We start from the raw sequence: 23,136 nt of genomic DNA, 5'->3' as shown, positions 1-23,136 counted from the left end.
ATTTGAGCTGTGGCAATGAAGAAGGCTCTTGTGCATTCCTTAACAGCAAAGGTTACTAATAACCAAGTGCTAGAGCAGATAACACCAGCCATGTCACTAGAAGATAAATCACGAAACTGCATCTCACTTATTTTGACCATCCCATGCAGGGACATTCACTGGAGAAAGCAGTTATTTTTGAATGAATTACCAGTGAAGGAAACCAGGCCATCAAAGAACACAATGGCTGGACACCATCAAAGCTGACACCAAGTGGAGCATGGAATGACTCAAAAAAGTAGTGCAAGATTGGAAGATGTGGGGAGATCTGGCCCACAGAAGCATCAAGAATTGGACATGACTGAATAGATAACATCACCATCACATTAGTTTGAGAAATGGAATCCAATTAATGGGGAATGTATGCAGCTTAACATGGAAATGTTGGGGATTTTGTGTTAGCTGAGCTTGGTTTTCTTCTTGCAAATGTTTTCTTACCAAATTAGGTAACAACATCAGTGCTTTAACATAAGAGCTGGGCTTGCTGGTAGTTTATGGGTGGTGTTTTTTCCCACCTGCCTTATAGTTTGTGAACCTGTTTCTGATTTGGCTTGATTGGCTGTATTGTTTCATCTCAAGAGTGTTCTTGATTGCGCACCCAGCAATCAACATATGAATAAGGGAGAACCAACGTAACAGGCAACCAAATGTTTGCAAGAAAAAAAATCAAGCTTAGCAAACACCAAAATCCCAACAAAGGATAAGATATTTCTGGATATCCCCAAAATAGCTGGTAACAAACTAAGAGAACTATGTCCCCATGTCCATGAAGTCACTTGGAATCAATCTTAGCATGAAACCGATACACCTTTAAGCTTTTTATAAACAAAGTCTGTGGTGATTCACATTAACTTTGGCACCAATCCAATTACTGAGCTGCAGCCCAAAATAAATATTTCATTGTCATTCAATCATTTCACATTGCAAGTCGACTCTACAGCCAAGAACTGAGATTCTAGCGTTTCCCATCAACCTCTATCGTTCCAAGGCTACTGTTCCTTCCTTCTTTTAAATGCATAAATATCTTGGAGCCCTAGAAGCAAATGAATAACATATAAGAGCCAGCTGGGCTGATGTTTCAGTTCTAGCAATTTGCTGGAACTTTGCTGATTGGAAAACAGGGGTGCGATCACTTTCATTGGAGGGAGAGATATCAGCCAGATTATTATTACTGAAATGTGGCCAATGCAATATTAACCAGTCTGAGCATTGAGATGCCACCTGCTGGCACAACTATTGCCACAATCTACATGTGGTAAATACTGAAAGCCTTGTGCCCAGTGGAGATTATAAATGAGGAACAAGATATAGGCAGCTCTAGCAAAGAAGGGAGAAGAGCATTAGCACTTCCCCACCACCCAATCAAAAAGCCATTTCACATTCACTGGAAGGAAACAAAAGCATTAGATATGATGTTGTTGTTGTTGTTGTTACACCATATTTCATTGGTTCTGGATGCTGGACCAAATAAAACCAACATTGTAGGAAAAGCAGTAACATTCGATGAGCCGAGGTGGCGCAGCAGTTAGAGTGCAGTACTGCAGGCCACTTTAGCTGACTGTGTTCAGCAGGTCAGTGGTTCAGATCTCACCGGCTCAAGGTTGACTCAGCCTTCCATCCTTCCGGGGTAGGTAAAATGAGGATCCAGATTGTTGGGGGCAATGTAAACATATATATATACATTGCTTACTGGTGTACACCGCTTAGAGAGTGCTTGCACTTAAAGCGGTATATAAGTCTCATAAATAAATAAATAAATTCCTGTCCAAAATCCAACAGCAGTATTGATGGAACAGTATCCAATTCTCTGATGTTAGAACAGCAACATTAGTCTTAAAAGGGCAGGGCAAATATTTCATATGGACTACTAACCTCCCTTGATAATACAATTTAAGAACCTCTATTCATAACCAAAAAAATCATGGCTCATTCTCGGTCCTCTTACTGCATAGTCTCTTTTTAACATTATAATGCCACATGAACAGCCTCCATGAACTGACTTTCCTTAGACATCCTTCAGAATAAGAGTAGATCTAATGGGGTTAGGCAGGAAAGCAGCAGGAAAAAAAGCTCCAAAGGAGTCTTATATCACATACTGTCTTGGCAATACTCTAAAGCCAACTAAAACTTAATCACAAGTTATTGAGGAGTTATCTAAACATTTAAATGTCCTTCCCAGATTCCTAACTCTGACTCTTCTTCATTTACAGGATTTCTCCTTTCTTTAGGGGATCCAACTGTCAATGCTGCAATGAATTTGGCTGAAGCCATTTCTACTTCGTTTTCGGTTGCTACAGTATGAGAGGGGGGAATGTGTGTGTTTTAAGGTTAGACAAAACAATAAATTGTCCCATGGGAACCAAGGTCATTGCTGCCTGGATTTTGGCAGGCTGAGCCTTCTGTTAGAAAGCCGGCCAAAGTAATTGATTGGGGAATGTGATAATAATAATAATGCTGGGGTGGGAAGTTCAGCTTTGCAACACTCTAACCTTTGGGAGGGAACTTCAGTCTTGGTTTCACTTTTGATCATGCTGATACTTTGTAGCCAATAAATATGTTCTTTAAAGAAACTTTCTATCTTAGAGTTCTGTTTTTACTGGGCTCATCTATCAGAACCATAACATTTTTTAATCTCAAATGTTTTACCAAGTTAGAGATTTTGGGAGTTTAGGGGCATTATTCTTTGACCTTGAGAATTATTTAAGAGCTACAGTATCTCCTCTGCCTTAATAATAATAATAATAATAATAATGAGGAGCTCCAAATATGAACTTGACTGTCTTCCTGTAAAAACATGTCTTCTTCCTGAAATAAGAAAGCCTAAGGATCATATAGCTCCATTTCAAGGCCATTTGCATTCTAGAATGTTTCTACATAAAATATCCTCAGTAAAGTGATCTCTTCCTGTTCTCTGAGTCCCAAACCTGTTTCATGATTCTAGATTCCAAGGGACAAACAATATGAATGTTGATTTAACACTACTGGCTAAGAGGGAGGGGGTGATGGAAGGATAATTGAGAAACATATGGGGATGTTTGTTGAAAAGTGAGAAAAATAAAGAGAGAAAACAAGGTTTTAAACATAAGGGAGAGAGACCATATGCTAGAGGAAGAGCCTTAATCTTTTATATGAGAAAATACACAGGACAAAACTTCACACCAAAGTTTTGATTCATAGACTTTGTTAATGGTAATGACAGTATTCTGTATAAAATAACCAGGTTTCCAGCAAGTCTTTTCATTTATTTTATAAATCTACTGTATCTGAAAAGGAGGTGTAGGAGGAGTGGCAGAACTTGGGGGCCAGAATTAAAAGAGAGATCAGCCTAGAATCCCTACTTAGCAACAAGCGAACTCAGTCTAACTTCCCTGTGAATTCCATTGACCCTTATCTAACTCTAAATAAGTATTAAACATTAGTTGAGAAGATACTTGTACATAGGCATGATTAGCAATAAATCAGTTTAATTTAACCTTCAGATGTGGACTTGATCTTTCATGCCTAACAGGAAGGGAGGGTCACACACACAGCATAGAAGTAAACGTATATGTCAGTGTCAATGGAGACAATATAAAAATAATATTGCCTCATATTCCCCAAGCTGGCAACTTTTTCATACATTGAATTACATCCTCCGTGATGTTTGACACATTAAGGCATAGTGTATGTTACTGATGGGATCAGAATATGTCTCACAAACATAGAATGAGTGATTCTAGGTATTAAATTACAATTTATCAAACTGAAAATTACAAGAAACTGGGACAAAGAAAAGTAAGATGCAAGCATATTGACAGAAAGCTCCTTTCCAGTCTAAATCTATTATTTATTGGTTTGAAATCTTCATGATGGGGAGCCAGATCCTGGGCCAGTTCTATCCTAATGTCACAGTCCATCCTGAATGTACTCTTATTCTGCATAACTGAAGAGATGGTCTGGTCCATCCTATTCAGACTTCACAGTTTAGCTTGTTTTTGGTCTATTATTTTGTGGCACAATGAGCCATGGAAAAAAAATACATGCTTGGCATCACAAGGCAAGATAGAAAGACCCACACGAGGATTAGAGAGCGAACAAAAGTATACAATATCATCAAGAGAGTAAAAGAATTGAAATGGAAATGGGCTGGTCACATAGCAAGAAGAACTGAGGGCAGGTGGACCAAGGCAGTCATAGAATGGATCCCACTTGATCAAAAGCATCCAAGAAAGAGACTTAAAACAAGATGGATTGGCGACATCAGCAAGTATTGTGGGCCCAATTGGCAAAAGGAAGCTCAGGACCATATTGATTGGAAACACAAGGAAGAGGCCTTGCATTCTGCAGTGAATAGACAATGGCTAAAATGATGATATCTTGTAATCATGATCAATGGCTCAAAATATGTGAACTCAGCCAACTGTAGCATACCTGAAAAAAACAAAGTTTACCAAAGCACTGGGTTTTTTGTTTTCTCCCCCAATAATTAGCTCATTTGCAGATCATTCCAAAATCTCAAAAGAATTTTTTTTTTGTCTATACATTCAGTTGGTTGGCTAATCAATAAATTAATTGGGGAAAAGGCAGATGATGACTCTACAAATTCTTTAACAGATTGACTGCTCATTTTCTCTGGCATAAATGATACAAGATTCTTCATAATCTAAAAACCATTGGAGCAAGGAAAACCTGTAGCAATCTGGCCACAGAGCTCTGAATGACAAAAGGCTTTTGAAGCCTCTCCAAATTACAGACTGAATTATACACAACGAAGCAGGCTGACAAATGCTGCTGGCAAATTAAATACGCTCGAACTATGAACAAATGTGAGTAGGGGAATCCGCCATTGTTCTTCATGCCAAATGAAAATTAGATTATCCTACAAGACCGGACAAGGGCTATAATAAAGAAAGATCCTGTTCCAATGATTTGCAGAAATCCCCTACGACTTGAAACTACTAGGTGGAGAAGAAGAATGCCTGCCATGTCTGATGTCAACTGGTTTTCTCTCATATTCTACTGTTTAGATGGGGGAATAAATTCTGCAAGTATTTCTGGCAAAGAAACATCTTAATTTCCCAGCTTTATCCAGTATGCAAAATAAGACTTTTCTATATTGTTGGAGTAAGAGTAGCTTACTACATTTGGAGTCAAAAGAAGATTCTGTCTTGAATTAAGACCTACCCTATTGTACCCTGGCTGTTGAACCCTAATCTCCTCTAGAAGCTTCTGTATTCTCCAGACAATGCATACTCTTAGGACACTTTCTAGATAAAAGATATTCTCATCAAAAGAGAACCTCATGCAAAATGTTCTCAAGCCATTGGTGCTGATGTACAAGAGATAAGAAACTTCATTTTTAGACTTATCTGCGAGGAGATAACGTGCAGCAAAACTAATTTGAAAACAGATGAATGAATGTAGAGAGCTAGAGACAAACTAGAGAGAGAGAGAGAGAGAGAGAGAGAGAGAGAGAGAGAGAGAGAGAGAGAGAGAGAGAGAGAGAGAGAGAGAGAGAGGGAGAGATCAGCTTACATAGCAAGATAAGAAGAAACTGCAGGAGACTATTTCATGGATAATGAATTCCTAATCAAAGAATTGGAATAGATAGCAATGGAGGGAACCATCAGAAGAGCACAATGGCAACATCAAATGCCTGTCTATCCACAGTCCTTGATGATGGCAGGGGAATAAGATGAAAAAAATGGTTCTTTCCTTCCAAAAGCTTAAAGGGTCTGACATCAACTGCATCTGATCCATTAGGACAGAATGTGGAGAATGAGGGGTGCAGAGGGGAATCTTCCAAGCACCATAGTAGGGTGCAAGCAACAGACAGCATATCAGGAGATGTACTAGGGAGGCTGTTAATACCCATGATTGCCTGATTCCAGTTGTTTGGACATCTCTGGATGCTCCAGCACTAAAGCTGGCTAGCAATCATGGACGATGCCATGGCTCCCCTTTGTTCCCCTTCCTCTCTAAGCTTCTGTCCTAATGGATGAGATGCAGTTGATGTCAGACCCTTGAAGCTCTTGGAAGGAAAACCATTTTTCCATTTTACTCCCCTGCCATCATCAAGGACTGTGGATGGGCAGGTATTTGGCAGGTGTTTCTAAACTATAGGCTGAGCAATTTGCAAGCTGAAGACCCGGAGATGGTACATTTGGTACTCTAACTACACCCTTTTGACTTCTCCTATCATATTCATATCATTTACTCTTTACTTCCAACTGTGAGGACTGACTAAAGGTTGTAAGCAGTTGCCTTCATTTTACCCAGGGTGCAGAATGGGAGACTTTTCAGCTGAAATACCCCTCCCCGTTACCCAATCCCAGAAAGTATGACAACTTTTAAAAGATAGGTTAGCATTTTATCACCACTGTTTTGCAAGGTTTCTCATTTATTTTCCTATTACCTTGCCTGTGTGTCATTTTATAGGCCATATTTTAATGCATTTTGATTACATAAGCTTGCACTCGGCTGACATGATGTTGCAAACTGCCTTGAAAGGACCAAAGAAATATTTCTTTTACTTAAACAAACCCATCCAATTTACACACTTGGGAAGCAACCTTTAGCAAAGAATTTTTTGCTGTGGCTTCATTTTGGATCCATCTTTTTAGGAATGTCTTTTCTACACCAGCAAAGATTTTAACTTCTACCTGGAACCAAACCAAAGAAAACTCAGTTCTAGTATTTTGTTGATAGATCTCTCTCTTGGTACTGCCAGCCTTGATAACAGCCCAAGAGGTATGAGTGATGCGAAGAGCCTTGTCAAGTTTATCATAGCAGGAACCTGAATATTGTTTCTGTCACCAGTTGGCCATCCCCTACCAAACTATTAAACTTGGTCTTGGATACAGCTCTGGGAATGCTAAGGATTCCAGAAGAGGCTTTGATAAATTGTTTACCTTGGAAAATCACATAAGATACATTTATATCTGTTGTTGTTGTTGTTAGTTGTGAAGTCGTGTCCACTGCGACCCCATGGACAATGTTCCTCCAGGCCTACCATCTTCTGGAGTCCATTTAAACTCACGCCGACTGCTTCATGACTCTATCCAGCCACCTCAATCTCTGTCATCCCCTCAATCTTTCCCAGCATCAGGCTCCTCTCCAGTGAGTCCTTCCTTCTCATTAGGTGGCCAAAGTACTTCAGTTTCAACTTCAGGATCTGGCCTTCTAAAGAGCAGTCGGGGTTGATCTCCTCTAGGACTGACCGGTTTGATCACCTTGCAGTCCAGGGGACTTGCAGGAGTCTTCTCACTCGCAGGAGTCTTCAAGTTTATTGATAGAACTTTATTGATAGAACTACACAGTGATGGGATTCAAATATGTGAACAACCAGTTCTCTGTGTGGATGCCACTTCTGGAAGTCCATTCTGGGCCTGGGCAACAAAAAATTAGCTACTGGTTCTGCCGAAATGGTGTGAACTAGCAGAATCCCACCATTGTTCTCACCCCATAACTAGCCCTTCTACTTCTCCAATTCCTCTTCAGTTTTGCTGCTACACAACCACAGCATCAGTAACACAAAATTTGGCAGGGTAATCATGTCAACTCGAAGGAGCATTTCTATGAAATAAGGCTTTATTGCTTATTACAAGCAGAGCTGGATGTTCAAAGAAAGAAATGATGCAGACATAAAAACAGAAATGCATCAGGAAGTGTGTTAATGAAAATGCTTCCATCTTCAGAGCTCATTGGTGCATTCAGATGGCCCAAGGTATACAGCTCAAACCCAATGCTTTATGTACTTATCTCACTGATGTTACCTCCCAGTGTGCCAAGCCATCCAAATTAACAAGTTAATAACTATTGGCAAAGTAATGAGTACAGGCCTTCCTCAGAATTTTTAGCATGATTGCCTTCTTTACCGTTATTACCAGGGGTAGCACTGGGCCAAATGGGGAACAGAGACTATTCTGTGCTTTTCAAGAGATTTTGGGTAGGTTCCATTTCAACTAAATCGTGGTTTCTGTGACCATAGTTTACTGAATGAAACATGCTTGACCCATGCACTAAGATAGGAACAGGCAAAATATGTCCAAGCTTCATATACAAATGTTGTATTCCATTCTTATATCTCTTAGAACATGGTCTGGCTTTGCACTGAATGTTAATTTCCCATCCTAGTGAGGCAGGAAACTCACAAATTCTACTGTAAGCTAAAATAGGCTTATTATAGTTTTTAAAAAAATTAAAAAGGAAACCCTCACTCCAACACGAGAGAGAGAGAGAAAGAGAGAGAGAGAGAGAGAGAGAGAGAGAGAGAGAGAGAGAGAGAGAGAGAGAGAGAGAGAGAGAGATGCCTTTGTTCATTTTCTTTTATTTTCCTTAAAATAGATGCCCACACCTTCGGAGCTGCAGATCCTAGGAAGGGTGATAAGATTAGCTGAACGAGCTAGTGAGGTTACCACAGGACAAGGAAGTCTTAAAAAAAAGTGCCATCCTTTGTTTATAAAAGCAAATTTTGGATGACTGGGATAATGAAGGCAGTTTTGAATTTGGAAAATTCACACAGGCACACAACCAGAAACTCCCAGCCATAAATACATTTTCTTTGTAAAGGTAAAGGTTCCCCCCCCCCAGTTGTATCTGATTCTTGGGGGGGGGGTTGCTCATCTCCACTTCCTAGCCGAGGGAACCAGCATTGTCTGAAGACACTTCTATGGTGATGCGATCAGCACGACTATATGCGAAAGAGCACAGAATGCTGTTACCTTCCCACCGAAGTGGTACCTATTTATCTACTCGTATTTGCATGTTTTCAAACTCCTAGGTGAGCAGAGCTGAGGCAAGAAATGGGAGCTGGCTCTCTTGGTGGCACTTGGGCCTGGGGCTTTGTCAGCTTTCTGGCTGACAAGCTTAGCATCTTTAACTGCTGAGCCATCATGCCCTCTTACTGACTTTGTATCATAACATATACACACATAGCAACAGTCAGCCTCCCAGAAATACATTAACTGCAGTTCACAACCATCAAGAGTACTTAGTTCTTCTGGGAATTCATTAGCATTCACAGAGAATGGGTATGGGGGCAAGGGACATCACAAGCATCATGTCACCATGCAAATACAAATGATGTGCTTTCATCAGATATAAAATGGGGCAATTACGTAATTGGCAAGTGTCATACATGCAATGACATCACGATGTATATTCTATCTTTTTGACATTGTGGGTTCTAACAAATGCCTTTGGCTATTAGCTATATTTTTCCAAATAGGATTCCGGACAAATTTCATTAAGACTTTAAGGTGTGGTGCTAACCTAATTATATTAGCAACAAGATTAATCTTGTATCAGTCCCATCAGACATATAAAATAAGCTGCACAACCTATAAATCTGAAACCATCCCTTGGCAGCAAACTTTAATTTGGAACATAACAGAAGGGAAAAAAATAAAATCCAGCGTATTGTAAATCATCCTGAAATGTGTAAATTTAATTTAATTTAATTTAATTGTTGTTGGAATTTAAGTCATTTAGCATCATCCTGCTTCATTCCGTTTTGGGAACTAATTGCCTGCATTTTCAGAAGCAGCTCAGAAACCACAGGCTTCCTTATCTTAAAAAAGGGGGCAAACCAAAGCTTTGGCATCAGGAAAATAGGAAAGTTTAAAGTGAGAAAGCAGCACATGTTGGCAGTCATGCTTTTCAAGAAATCAGATCCTTGTTTTAAAAGCAGAATGTTCTGCTTCAAACCCTGCCTGCAGGATTGGAATGGGGACTTGCAAAGCTGCCAGTGTTTAAATTTTAGAACTTGGTTTTCACTGGGAGCCATGCACAAGACGCATTTAATTAATTAAACTTTCTGGAAGCAACTCACGAAGCTGAAAGAACAAGCTCCAAGAAGGAAATCAAGAACTGACTCCAAGATTTTTATCTTATGTTGATGAACCTGCACATTCATTACATAAATCTACCTGTGCATTAAATTTACCACTGTGATAAATATGAAATGCAATAGTAGAAGTGACTGCAGCTAGCAAATGTTGGCTCAGTGCCTTTAATGGAAAACAGGAGTCCTAAGGGTTAGGAGGTGGCTTTGTTTTTTAGAATTAAGCCAGCACTTGATATAAAATTAAGTTTCTAAAAGTCCTGGCAAACCTATTCTAGACTTCTCCAATGGTGAAAAAAAAGAGGAAGATGGATGGGGAAAAGATGTGTTCATTAATGTAAATTATCATGTGAAAAACGATTTTATGAGCAGAAATAAGTAATGGGAATATTCTAACAAAGGTACTACATGAACTGAAAGCAGATAGGATTGCATTACTATACAGTGTTAAAATCTTTTGTTACTATGAGTGCTGTCTCTTGGAAGAAACTTTGAAGCATAAACTTAATGGCTGGATTTTATTTTATAAGCAACTTTTGTCTAGCTGCTCCTTGAGAACGTTCATAAACAGAGAAAGAGCATTTAAAAACCTTTTATTTGATGCTTTTGCTTTCTGAAATCGTTCATTACATGTAACTGCTGGGCTTTTGTATTTACCGTGTTACAGCATTCCTTTTTGATTACAATTGTTGGGCTGATTGCAACACAGTTTTCATTTGTTCTAAAATGTATTTGTCCCTTATGAAAACATCACACATTCTCATCTAATGGGGGAGGGGGGATTTGTAAAGGAAAAGAAAAATAAGAACAGAAGAATCAGTAGTCACACATACTGTAATGCCAAGGCTTAAAAACTAAGGTGGGTAACCACTGAATACAAAATCCAATCCAATCAAAATTCCAGGCACCACATTTTTGGAAGGACATTACAAATTGGAATGCACCCAGAGGAGATCAGTCAAGGTGACAAGGAGCCTGGAAGGAAAAAAAAACTTGAGAAATGATTGGAGGCATTGGGTATATTTAACCTGGAAAAGATATGAGAACTGTCTCCAAATATTCCAAGTGTTGTCAGGTTTTGGAAAACAAAGCAGACTTGTTGCAGAAGACAAGACAGAAAGCAATGAGTTTAAATCACGAGAGAGCAGATTTTAGCAAGATGTCTGGATATTTTCTAATGATGAGCATTGGGGACACTAGAGCAATGGATCCCTGCCCTGACAAATGGTTAGAGTGAGCTATTTTTAAGACACCTATCAACTGTTATGTTCTATGATTCTATAACCAGTCAGGTCATGTTTTACCAAAGAGCCATGTAGGAACAGGACAGGCATGGGTAAACTGGCAAAGTTCATAAGAGCAATCACTATTTCTGCCATTAGCAACGTTCCACATTTTGTAGGTGCAGAAGCAACATTGTGCATCTAATTCTGTACCATCTTGTTTACAGTTTTGTTTATTTTTTTGTTGTTGCTGCTTCCTGTTACCAACTGCTAATGGGGCCAGAGAATTGTTCATTTGCTAAAAATGTTAAGTGGGCCCAACAGATGCACTGCTTCCTGCAGCTGTCTCTTCAGCAAGGCTCTGCTAATTTTTGGTGAGAGTAATAGCATCTTTCCAGCTATTTTCATAACCACAATCATGGAAAAGGTTATGACAAGGTTTTGTAATTTGGGATCCAACATGGCTTCACAGCTACAAAAAAGCCTTGCTGAAGCTTAGGGGTGAAGCTTAGGGGTGATCTATCTATCTATCTATTTATCTATCTATCTATCTATCTATCTATCTATCTATCTATCTATCTATCTATTTATTTATCTATCATCTATCTATCTATCTACATACATACATACAATTATCTATCTATCTGTCTGTCTGTCTATATACATACAATATCTATCTATCTATCTATCTATCTATCTATCTATCCTATCTCTATTATCTATCTATCTAGATTCGTGGGTTTTGTTATGGCTTGCTTGGCCATTGGCTTAGTATCAGAATAAAGGTTAGTGTTGAAGTAGGATAGGAAAAGTTCAGCTTCAAGTCGATCCTTACACAAAGGTGCTTTTTCAAAAGGTAACTGGACTTTCTCTGTTTTTCCTTGAAGATTTTTCGTTTCTCATCCAAGAAGCTTCTTCAGTTCTGACTGAATTCCATCCTCCACCATTCAGTCAAAACCGAAGAAGCTTCTTGGATGAGAAGAGAAATGCCTTCTAGGAGAAAGTCCAGTTGCCTTTTGAAAAAGCACCTTTGGGACAACCATGACCTGGGTGATGGAGAATCTCCCTAGGCCCTCTATCCTTACCCAAAGAAATTCACAGCAGAACTATAAGCTCAGGCTACCTTCTGGAATTGCTACTGTGGAAATACAGTGAAGTGGATATGCATGGATGCCATTCTGAAGTCTTGAGAAAAGATGGGATATAAATCTATCAATCAAATGCTGCAATGTATGACCTAATGGTTTTGTATAGCATAATTTATACCTTGAAAAAACATTGTGTGCAAGAGAACACTATGGTGTGCCAAACAAACTACTGTTCAGTCTCGTATGAGACAGAGGGCTGAAGAGGCAACAGAGGAGGTTAAAGAAAAAAAGTGGGGCACTTAGTGATTATCAAAAACTAGGATGTTTGCAAAAAAAAAAAAAGTTTTTATCCTCACCAGCATTGCAAATGCAGCATTTCAGGATGTTAGGAAGCCATAAGCCGTGCCAAACTATGATTCCCTCTTCTTTGTCTTTCCCTAAGCTATGTCCTTGATCACCTGGGATTCCTTTCTGTATCTTCTCCAGGTCTTCTCCGGGTGTGTCTTTTTCAGAACCGTGAAAGGGGGAAAAAGCAGGGACAGTCTAAACAACCTGAATTCTCTGTGCCTCTCGTTTAAAATGTGTGCATGCCTTGTAAATCTCACTCTGAGAACTGGTTAGGGACAGGACTGGAGCAGACAGCTGCATAACTAATTTTAGCTTCATGTAAGAGAGCCAGGACAGATTTAAGCCCTGGTGATGAAAGGGGGAAGGGAAGGAGGCACTGAATTCACAGGAAAAAAAAGGCAGTTTCTACCTGTCTTTTGAGCAGGGATCCCCAACCTTGACAACTGCAGGAGCTGAAGTCCACATCTTTTAAGGTTGCCAAGATTGGGAATCGTTGTCCTTGGGGCTTTCCAAATAGTTGTGGATGCAAGATGGATTTCCTGGGTAGCAGTTGGGACTTGGGACCTCAACATCTTCCTCCATACCAGAGATATTGTAGCCAGTTGAGCTGGATTTGTCCGTATTACATTCTCTATCCTTTTCCCGTTTGAGGAAAAGAAGCAATTGGAAAGGTTGCTACAGCTTAGCTTTTTCCTTTCCCCTCTCACCATCTCATCTCTCTCCTCAGCAAGAGTCTTCTGTTCCAGCACTGTATCGGATAAACATTCTAGCAACTCAGCATCCCCAATTTGTTTGTCATCCTCCCTGTCTTAAAAAAATACCCCCCACAATATTGTTGCTTTTTATAATGTAGTTTCTAATTTAGCTATCCCAATTTTACAAGCGTTCTGTAATTATGCCAAAATGAGATACAGAATAAATGTTTAAATAGCTATTTAGAGTATTTACATGTAGCATTTAAATATATATTTATATAAAGAGAGTTTTTAAAGAATCGCAGATGAATGCAGAAACAGAATTGAATTTACAGACTAAAAACAAGTACAACATTTTTTTTCCATATCTATTTTCCATCCAGCAAAAAGGAGAAGCAAAAAAAGGATAAATCCACAAGGCAGAATACATTGTTTCAACAGTTAACATTCAAGTTACCCCAAACATCCAGTATTTTTATCATGTCGTTCAAAGGAAAGTTTGCAGCCAAGGGATAGATTTTATGCTTTGCATGCAGAAAATCATAACGTCAATCCTTAGCACCTATGAAAATTATCCTGCACAAACATCCAAAGAGGTTATCTATCCAGCAACATGTAACTCACAGCGGCCAAGTAGATTTGGGAGACTCATAAGCATAGACCAAGATATAACCCTCTTCCTATCAACTCTACATGATGGTATTTAAATTATGATGTCCAGGTTTCAAGAGAAAGAACAGAGCATGAAGAGCCATGATAGTTTTCCTTTTCTCTTATATCCACTGTGGGAAGAATACAGAGAAAGAAATATTTTGGGAAATATTAAAAAGGCAGAATATATTTCCCCAAAGGAATGATGGAGAAGATCTTTTTTTAAAAAGACAGAAAGAAACCAGCCCCCAGAAATCAGCCCAGCCCCTAGGCAGAAGCCAGCTTTTAGAAATGCAAATTCAATAATCCTTTGAGAAAGTTTGGAGTCTTCCAGATAGAAACTGAAGAAATTAGGAAGATAAAGACCCTTAAAATCTACACACCCCACCCAAACTCTAAGACAGGACGTAATAGGATTAAGCCACCAATACCAAAAGGGCACACTCAGACTCAGGTCAAAGTACATTACACAGGAAATACAAAGCCTCAAACAGGAAAAGGAAACAACCTCAAGAAGGTATAAAAGCCCAGCACTCTGCTCCATGTGGTCAGTCTTTTCCAGAGCCGTCTTTCTGTCTGGCTCTCCTCTTCAGTAAACTACAACCTTCTTTCTAAAGCAGTCTCCATGTTGTTTATTCCCAGCTTGGACTGGACCCTGATGAAGATTTTTCTTTCACCTAGAGTTTCATACTTTGACTTAATTTGGATTGAGACTAGAAATGAAAGTATCATATTCACCCAGCCTATTCCAACCGTGGACAAACATGGTGCTTTTTTCTCAATCTGATATGTCTAAAGGTGGTATTTTATGAGTTTCTCAACCTACCTTGTTGTGATGGTGTGCTTCTTGGTATATGGTGTGATAACTTGGAAGAGCAATTCCATCGCTCCATTAATGCCCAACATAGTTCCGACTGCAACTGCAATGAATGGCAGAGGGGAAAAAATAAGAACATGGAATTTGGGAAATAATTTTTGGAGGCACAATAGAAAAAGACTGCCTGCAATTTCCCACTTGCTTTTTTATTCTCTTTGAAATCTTCTGTAACAAGTCCCAGACTCTAGAAAGAGTGCAGAGAAGAGCAACAAAGATGATCTGGGGACTGGAGGCTAAAACATATAAGGAACGGATGCTGGAATTGGGTATGTCTAGCTTAATGAAGAAAAGGACAAGGGGGGACAGGATATCAGTCTTACAATATCTCAGGGGCTGCCACAAAAAAGAGGAAGTCAAGCTATTCTCCAAAGCACCTGAAGGCAGGACAAGAAGCAATGGATGGAAACTAACCAAGAAGCAACCTAGAACTAAAGAGAAACTTCCTGACAGTTAGAACAATTAATCAGTGGAACAATCTGCCTCCAGAAGCTGTGAATGCTCCAACACTGGAAGTTTTTAAGAAGAGACTAGACAGCCAGATATGGACAGTTACATATTACAGGTTGATTTACAACAGATCAGTTAGTGACTGTTCAAAGCTACATCACTGAAAAAAATTACTTATGCTCATTTTTCACGTTTACGACCATTGCAGCTTCATGATCAAAATTCAGACAGTTGGCAATTGACCCATATTTATGATGGTTGCAGTATCCCGGGGTCATGTGATCCCCCTTTTCAACATTCTGACAAGCAAAGTCAATGGGGAAACTGGATTCACTTAACAACCATGTTACTAAACTTAACTGCAGTGATTCACTTACCAACTGAGGCAAGAAAGGTCGCAAAATGGGGGAAAATTCACTTAACAAATGTCTCAACTTAGCAACATACATTTTTGGCTGTATTGTGGTTCGGACGCTGAGGACTACCTGTATTACCACTCATTTATTCTCTTTAATTCAGTCATTTCAATACAAGAATGTTGAACGTGATAGTCCTAGTCAACAATACGAAAGTGCATTGTCCAGTACCAAAACCAAGGTCTCAGCACAAATAGTGATGACTGTCACACTAGTTCTAGCAGTAGAAGAATCAGGAGGGCAACACTGACAGATAGAGTGTCAACTAATTCACAGTCTGTCAAAGATTTTAACGCTGAGCAATACATCCAGCTCAATAGACGGAATCATGGGGGGGTCACAGAGCTGAAAGAGACCATTTAGGCTGGAGCACTTGCTCAATGAAGGAATCAAATTAGAGCATTCTAGACAGATAGTTGTCTAATTTCCACTTGAAGAGATCCAATGAACGGGAACCTACCACTTCTTTGGATAATTGGTTCCACTCTTGAATTGCTCTGGCTGTCAAGGTTTCCCCTCCCCCTCCCCCAGCATTCAATAGGCATGTTCTTCTAACTTGAATCTATTATTCTGTGTCATGCTCTCTGGAGCAAGGGAGAACACTTCCTTCTATGTGACATCCTTTCAGGTAGTTAAAAAAATGTTCACAGGCCCTTTTCAATCATCTTTTCTTAAAGTTAAATAAACCTTAAATATATGTAAAATCTCTAATGCTAGGAAATGTGGAAGGAAAGAGAAGAAGAAGAAGATCAACAGCCATACAAGGTTGAGACTTGATGTAAACTGGAGGTCTCTTGTTAGAAAGTTATCCAAGAAAGAACATAGTAAAACAGGACCTTGGATCTTCACAAAAAAAACCTAAAACATATAATTTTAATTATTTAATAGTAAATTGTTTAAAGTGAAAAGTACAAATTGTGTTCAAATGAATGCATTTACTGATTAAATACTTATTACTTGGCTGGTTTGACCTCATAGATTATAATATAGATACACTGGCAATAATACTTAAGCCTGTTTTTTAAAGTAATTTTAAGGCACATTAATATATACAAAATGCTGACGAATATAATGATTGGGATCACTTTCATTAATTTAACTAATAATGAACTTATTTTTCGGATGTTTACAACATCAGAAAACTGATATTCTGAAATTTCATGCAGCCTTGTGGATTGCGAGGCCCTAAACTGTAGCTTGTTTAGCTTACGCCTAAACCTCATCATGATTAGCAGCAAGGTGGATGAATTCAGTTAGAGTGACACTATTGGAAGATCAGAAAGAAGAGGTTAGGGATATAACATCATGGAGAAAATCTATGGTTCGTTAGGAGTCAACAACAACTTGATGACACATGATCAATCAACCAAAATACCCAACCCATTTAATATTTCATTATAGGACTTGGGCTTAGTCTCCTGATCACACTTTCTTTTATCCTTCTTTGAATTTTCTTCCATTTATCTAAATCCTTCTTAAATTGTGTTGCCCAGGTGAGATTTGACCAAAGAAGACAAATGTGGGATTATACTTCAATTTTGAAATTATATTTCTGTTAATGTAGTGCAGATGTCTCTTCCCAATGCTAAATCCATTCTTCTTATTTGTATCACCCTTCTGTTTAAAAATGGAATGAAATTCAAAACTCTTTCTGGGGTGAAAGGTAGGTAGAACTTTTGGCAGTAAATTCTTGGTAAATGTGAATTTCCTATGAAATTCTAAGTTGCTCCTTATTTTTTTTTTTTTTTTAAAGACAACTGGGCAAAGAAAGATGCTGGATTCTTGCCAATGTTAACTGTCACTCAATTCACCTTCTGTAAGTATAGACTACATCTTATTTTTAGGGGGAGCTGGAAGGATGACCAAAAGCACCGATAATAACAGCATCAATGACAGCTGTCTCTTCAACGTTGGTAGAGAGGACAGTAAAATTGTAGCACATTTCCTGAATAACAGGTTTATTATCCATGTGGCACACTACACTTTCCTTGAGAATCTTCCCCACATTTTTTTCACTCAGCATTAAATCTGTAGTAACCACCACCGCCTGTCCTGAGTAACTAGCCCATCACTCTGCCTCTGCATTTCCAAATACTAGTTACTTTTCCTCTGGCATGTGATAGCAGACCCAAATAAAAAGCAAGCCACAAGGAAAGAGTGAATGTGAAAGGCAGGGGGAATAAATACATCTAAATCAAGATGCCTTTCAACTGTCTTCTCTGTTACAGGCACCCTTTCAAACACTGCTTATCTCAAAGAGAATGACAGGGAAAGTTGGCTGCCTGCCCAGGAAGGCCCAGTGTGAATGAAGACCACTGGGGTCTCGCATGCTCACACAGAGAACTTACAAGGCCAGCCAGCCAGTAGCACTAAATCTTCAAGGGGAAGATCTAAAATGCTAAGCATGTCATATTGGGCCAAACCGCTGCTGATACAGTTAGAGGTCTCCACGAGGGAAGTGACAACGAGGTCAGAGAAGGTGAACCCAAATAAATAAATAAATAAAATTGAGAGCACTTGGAAAAGACCAGGTGCACTTCAAATTGCCAGAGATCCTCCAGCAGAAGTATAGTGCATACACTTAGTAGTAGTAGTAGTAGTAGTAGTAGTAGTAGTAGTAATAGTAGTAGTAGTAGTAGTAGTAAAGTTGGAAGGGACCTTGGAGGTCATTGAGTCCAACCTGCTGCTCAGGCAGGAAACCCTATATCATTTCGGACAGATGGCTGTCCAGTTTCTTCTTGAAAACTTCCAGTGTTGGAGCATTTACTGCTTCTGGAGGCAGGTTATTCCACTGGTTAATTGTTCTAACTGTCAGGAAGTTTCTCCTTAGTTCTAGGTTGCTTCTCTCCTTGATTAGTTTCCTCCCGTTGCTTCTTGTCCTGCCTTCAGGTGCCTTGGAAAATAACTTGACTCCCTCTTCTTTGGGGCAGCCCCTGAGAGATTGGAAGACTGCTATCCTGTCCCCCCTTCTCTTCATTAAACTAGACATACCCAATTCCACCAACTGTTCTTTATATGTTTTAGCCTCCAGGCCTCTAATCATCTTTGTTGTTTTTCTCTGCACTTTTCTAGCGTCTCAGCATCTTTTTTGTATTGTGGTGACCAAAAGCTGGATGTAGTATTCCAAGTGTGGCCTTACCAAGGCATTATGAAGCAGTACTAACACTTCACATGATCTTGATTCTATCTCTCTATTCGTGTAGCCTAAAATTGCAATGGCTTTTTGGCAGCTGCACCACACTGGAGAAAGAGGTGAAGGAAGCAATGTCTCTGTGGGATACTCCTGTTGTCCACAAAGTTCCCTATCCATTTTTTTTTTAAATCAATCTAGCTTGAATGATGGGGACAACTTCAACCTTTTGTTGTACGGACCTTTTGGAACTTGATCTTGACCAGTATTTGGTTGGCGTGCCCGTGATAGGTTTTCAACACTCCAAGCAATCCCGGTACCTCATGAAAACTGACCACTGAATTCTGATGATCAGAATATGCTTTCTACCAAACTCTGAAGTGCAGTGACCAGAATGGAAGCTATCATATACAGTACTCACCATTGGAAGCATAAATCTGCAGAGCCCAAAGACAATGCGTGAGATTCTCATGGTGGTTGAGATTTTTTCGTGCCAAGCTGAGGGTTACATCAATTGCCTCCAGGCGTTGTGCTTTTAGTCCAAACTTCTTATCTAGGGAAAAAGGAAGAGGGAAAATAAGTATTAAGTAAGAGACCTTCTATTGATAATAGACATAATAGTTGTCTTGGTTATGGGGAGGGGGGAAGAATCTCTTTCTCTGAGATCTTCTAACTTCACATCTTATTCATCCTTTTACAGCTCCACCTGGAGTTTTTGTGTGCTTTGGTTCTCCTACTGACTTCAGTCATGCTAATTTGTGCGGTTTATCATTTCAGAGCGAAACGCTTCCTGCCAATGCATCCAAGCCCATGCGGTTTTGTTCCAGTTTTCGAAAAAAAACCAACATATTATGCACACTGAAGATAGCCACCTTCTTGCCACATGATCTTTTAAAGGACCCAGCATGTGAGCGAGTTTGAAAGTCAGCCTGGCATGCCAACCCCATACATATTTATTTAGGAATAAGCACCACTGAACTCGGTAGAACTTAGTTTTGAATAGGGGTGAGTTTGATCAAGTTCAGAGGCCAGTTTTCCTAATCGGGAATAAACAGTGGGAAGGCAACGGCAACGTCTTTCCGTTTTGATCTGAAGCCTCAACAAATCCTGTACACTGTTCATTTATTTAATTTATTAAAAATCCCATGCTGTCCATCTCTCCTAAAAGGTGACCCTGGGCAAGCTTATCAAATTATCAAAACAGGTGAACAATAATTAAAAGATTAAAATGAGCCAACATTAAATTATTATTAAAAACTGCACTAAACCGCCTACAAAAGCCAAGAGACAGATGGGACAGAAATGAGATCTTCTACCCCAGTGGTTCTCAACCTGTGGGTCGGGACCCCATTTGGGGTCGAACGACCATTTCACGGGGGTCGCCAAACAAGGCTGTCCGCCATTTTTCCCCCTTTTCTTTGGCCACGCCCCTGGCACCTGGTGATGTATAAGTGGTTGGAGGTCACCACAACATGGGGAACTGTATTATGGGGTCACGGCATTAGAAAGGTTGAGAACCACTGTTCTACCCCATCAGCCATTTCTGGCAGTGGGCACCCTCCCTCAGGGCCCCAGGCCAACAAGGAAAGCCAGGGTTTGATATCCTTCCCAAATGCTGAAAGAGGCAGTTCTCATCTCTGGTGGAAGAAAGTTCCACAGGGATGGGGCCATAGTAGAAAAGGCTCTTCAATACTTATGAGATACTATGCTTATAAAACCACTGAGAGAGGCTGAAAAAAGGCTGCTAAGGATCCCAAAGGTGCATGAATGCATTTGTTCTAGGAAATCAACATGGGGATTAAAAAATAAAAATAAAAAACTTGAATCGAGATCCCAAAGCAGTGGGCTGTCGTTTCCTGGATTGCATTGTTTCCCTAATGCTACAGCGAGCAGCAAAGAGGGAATTTCAGGAATATATCCTTTTCGTTTGACTGACACTACGTTCCAGCTTTCTTTCATGCAACATTAGGCAGTTCCATTCAAAACATCACAGTGGGTGGGACTCTTTCTAGGTAATCTACTACATAAGGACCGTGTCGTTCGATGGCTCAGTAAGTGATTTTGTCACTTTGTTTTGTCCGTAATAAACTAGCCGTTATACCTGGGGAATGTCATACACAGTGGGTAGCTGACATCTCTTCACAATGTTAGGCATAAAGCAGTGGTGGGATTCCAATAGGTGAACAGCCGGTTCTCTGGGTGGATGCCGCTTCCGGAAGTCCATTCTGGGCTTGAGCAACAAAAAACTAGCTATCGGTTCTGCCGAACTGGTGAGAACTGGCTGACTCCCACCACTGGCATAAAGGCATAGCTCGCGTTGTAGCAGTAGAGTACTAATCCATTAAAAAGAGACTCAATGGCTACATCTGGGGGTTTCAGATATAGCCTTTTTCAGATATTCCTGTTTCAACAACATCTGCTTGTAATTTAGATAATGATGATTAATCTTATTGTGGCTTGATGAAAGCCACTCTGAATCACTTGGAATTGAACAGCTCTCGTCAATAATTACCTTTACAGCCAATTCTGACCAGCAAGCGCAAGAGAGGTAACAAGATGTCATAGTCCGGTATTGAAGTCCGTGCTGCATTCACCAAGGCTTGCAAAAGGGCTTCGCTGCCCCCTTTGCTAATGGTGTACTGGACTCTCCTGTTTGTCCCTGGGGAAAGGAAAGGACAGTTGTAAAGGTTATTCCAGATACTCAGTACGTTGATTCTAAGGAACTCAGGTTTACTTTGCACATTGATATATGGGAGGGGTCTTCAAACTTGGCCCTTTTATGACTCGTGGACTTCAACTTCCAGAATTCCTCAGCCAGCATGCTTGGCTGAGAATTCTGGGAGTTGATGTCCACAAGTCATAAAGGGGCCAAGTTTGAAGACCCCTGTTTTAACCACTACCCCAAACAGCTCCAAAGCTTAGATCATTCCAAAAGCCAAGGAAGGTGATCCAGTATTCTGCCAACCTAGGGGAAGGACATGTAGGGCTGGGGGCTGTGATGAGAGTGGAAAAAGTAACTGGGTAAATAACTCCCTTTGCACAATTTTCCTTCATGCTCTAAACTGCATTCGGCACCCTTGACAATTCTTTTCCAGCAGCTGCTTTTCTATTACAAAGCAGGCATCTGATTCAGATGTCCCCCTGCATCCATTTTAATTTGTGGATTAGACAAAATTTACAGAGGATAAAATTTCCTCTGTAAAATTAAATATGACAAATATGATAAAATAAAAACCGATAATCTTCTGAAGATAGATGGAGGAAAGTCGCTATCTGTCTATCTGTCTATCTATCTATCTATCTATCTATCTATCTATCTATCTATCTATCTATCTATCTACAGTATCTATCTATGGAAACTAACCAAAGAGAGAAGCAACCTAGAACTAAGGAGAAATTTTCTGACAGTCAGAACAATTAACCAGTGAAATAACCTGCCTCCAGAAGCTGTGAATGCTCCAACACTGGAAGTTTTTAAGAAGAGACTGGACAGCCATTTGTCCAAAATGGTGTAGGGTTTCCTGCCTCAGCAGGGGGTTGGACTAGATGGCCTCCAAGACCCCTTCCAACTCTATTTTATTATTATTATTGTTGTTGTTGTTGTTGTTGCTGTTGTTGTTGTCATTGTTGTTATTGTTATTGATACTGTTACTGTTATTATTACTCTTATCTCTATTTAATGTAAATAACCCATTTCATATCACAATATAAAAAGTGAGGGTAGAAAACTACTTATACATAGCCTATTACCCAAGTGTATTTTTAGAGATTGGTACATTGGGATGTACTTTCTCATATAAGATTTCTCATCTTAAATCCTACAATAGAATATTCAGTTTTCCACTTACCAACAGAAAGAAGATTTGTGAGAATACTCAGAGTATTCAGAATCACGTCTTTGTCGTGGGAACTCTGCAATGTAAACACAAACCTTCATAAACATTATTTTGCTTTTACAATATATTGTATTCTTTTATTTTTAAAAAAGGAATCTCACTTGTTAAAATGTTTTAGGCAATCTAGGGGTGAGATGGGCTTGACAGCAGCTCCAGAGAGAATAGACCCGTTGGATGTGTCTGGATAAACACAGGCTGCCTTAGCTTCCATTGTTCAAACATGTGATCATGGTGCAATTAGGGATCCTTGTTGCTTTAACATTTCAAAGCTGTTAGAGCAGGTGATCAAAGGTACAAAAACAAAAACACAACCCCAGGCACCTTTAAGAGGAATTTAAGACAAATGGATTTATGACAGCATAAGCTTTCAAGAAACCGAGTCTACTTGCTGGAGAAATGAGTTATTTTAAGTTAATAGATACAAACAAATGAGCTAAAAGGGGAATAGCGGTAAGATAATGCAAATAATTGCATGAAGCATAGGTAAAATGATTACTTTGAAT

The 23,136-nt window shown here is 39.6% G+C and overlaps 1 protein-coding gene across 3 annotated transcripts in view; it reads right to left on the bottom strand.

The window, feature by feature from the left end:
* Positions 1-23,136, bottom strand: part of AGBL1 (ATP/GTP binding protein like 1) — a 266,603-nt gene that overhangs the window by 229,189 nt on the left and 14,278 nt on the right. For all 3 annotated transcript variants that reach the window (XR_005558631.1, XM_039359254.1, XM_039359255.1), the window contains exons 2-5: positions 22,586-22,649; positions 21,250-21,396; positions 19,159-19,290; positions 14,694-14,787 (exon numbers count right to left, since the gene is read on the bottom strand). Coding sequence is in view for 2 of the 3 variants with exons in the window: in XM_039359254.1 (XP_039215188.1) it covers positions 14,694-14,787; positions 19,159-19,290; positions 21,250-21,396; positions 22,586-22,649 (437 nt within the window). In the remaining variant the exon portion in view is untranslated. The remainder of the gene's footprint in view (positions 1-14,693; positions 14,788-19,158; positions 19,291-21,249; positions 21,397-22,585; positions 22,650-23,136) is intronic.

The sequence above is a fragment of the Crotalus tigris genome, unplaced genomic scaffold, assembly GCF_016545835.1.
Source record: "Crotalus tigris isolate CLP2741 ecotype Arizona unplaced genomic scaffold, ASM1654583v1 scf7180000019068.10715455, whole genome shotgun sequence".
Lineage (NCBI taxonomy): Eukaryota > Metazoa > Chordata > Lepidosauria > Squamata > Viperidae > Crotalus > Crotalus tigris.
Note: the sequence above shows the minus strand (reverse complement) of the source record. Positions and strands in the feature narration are given on the sequence as shown.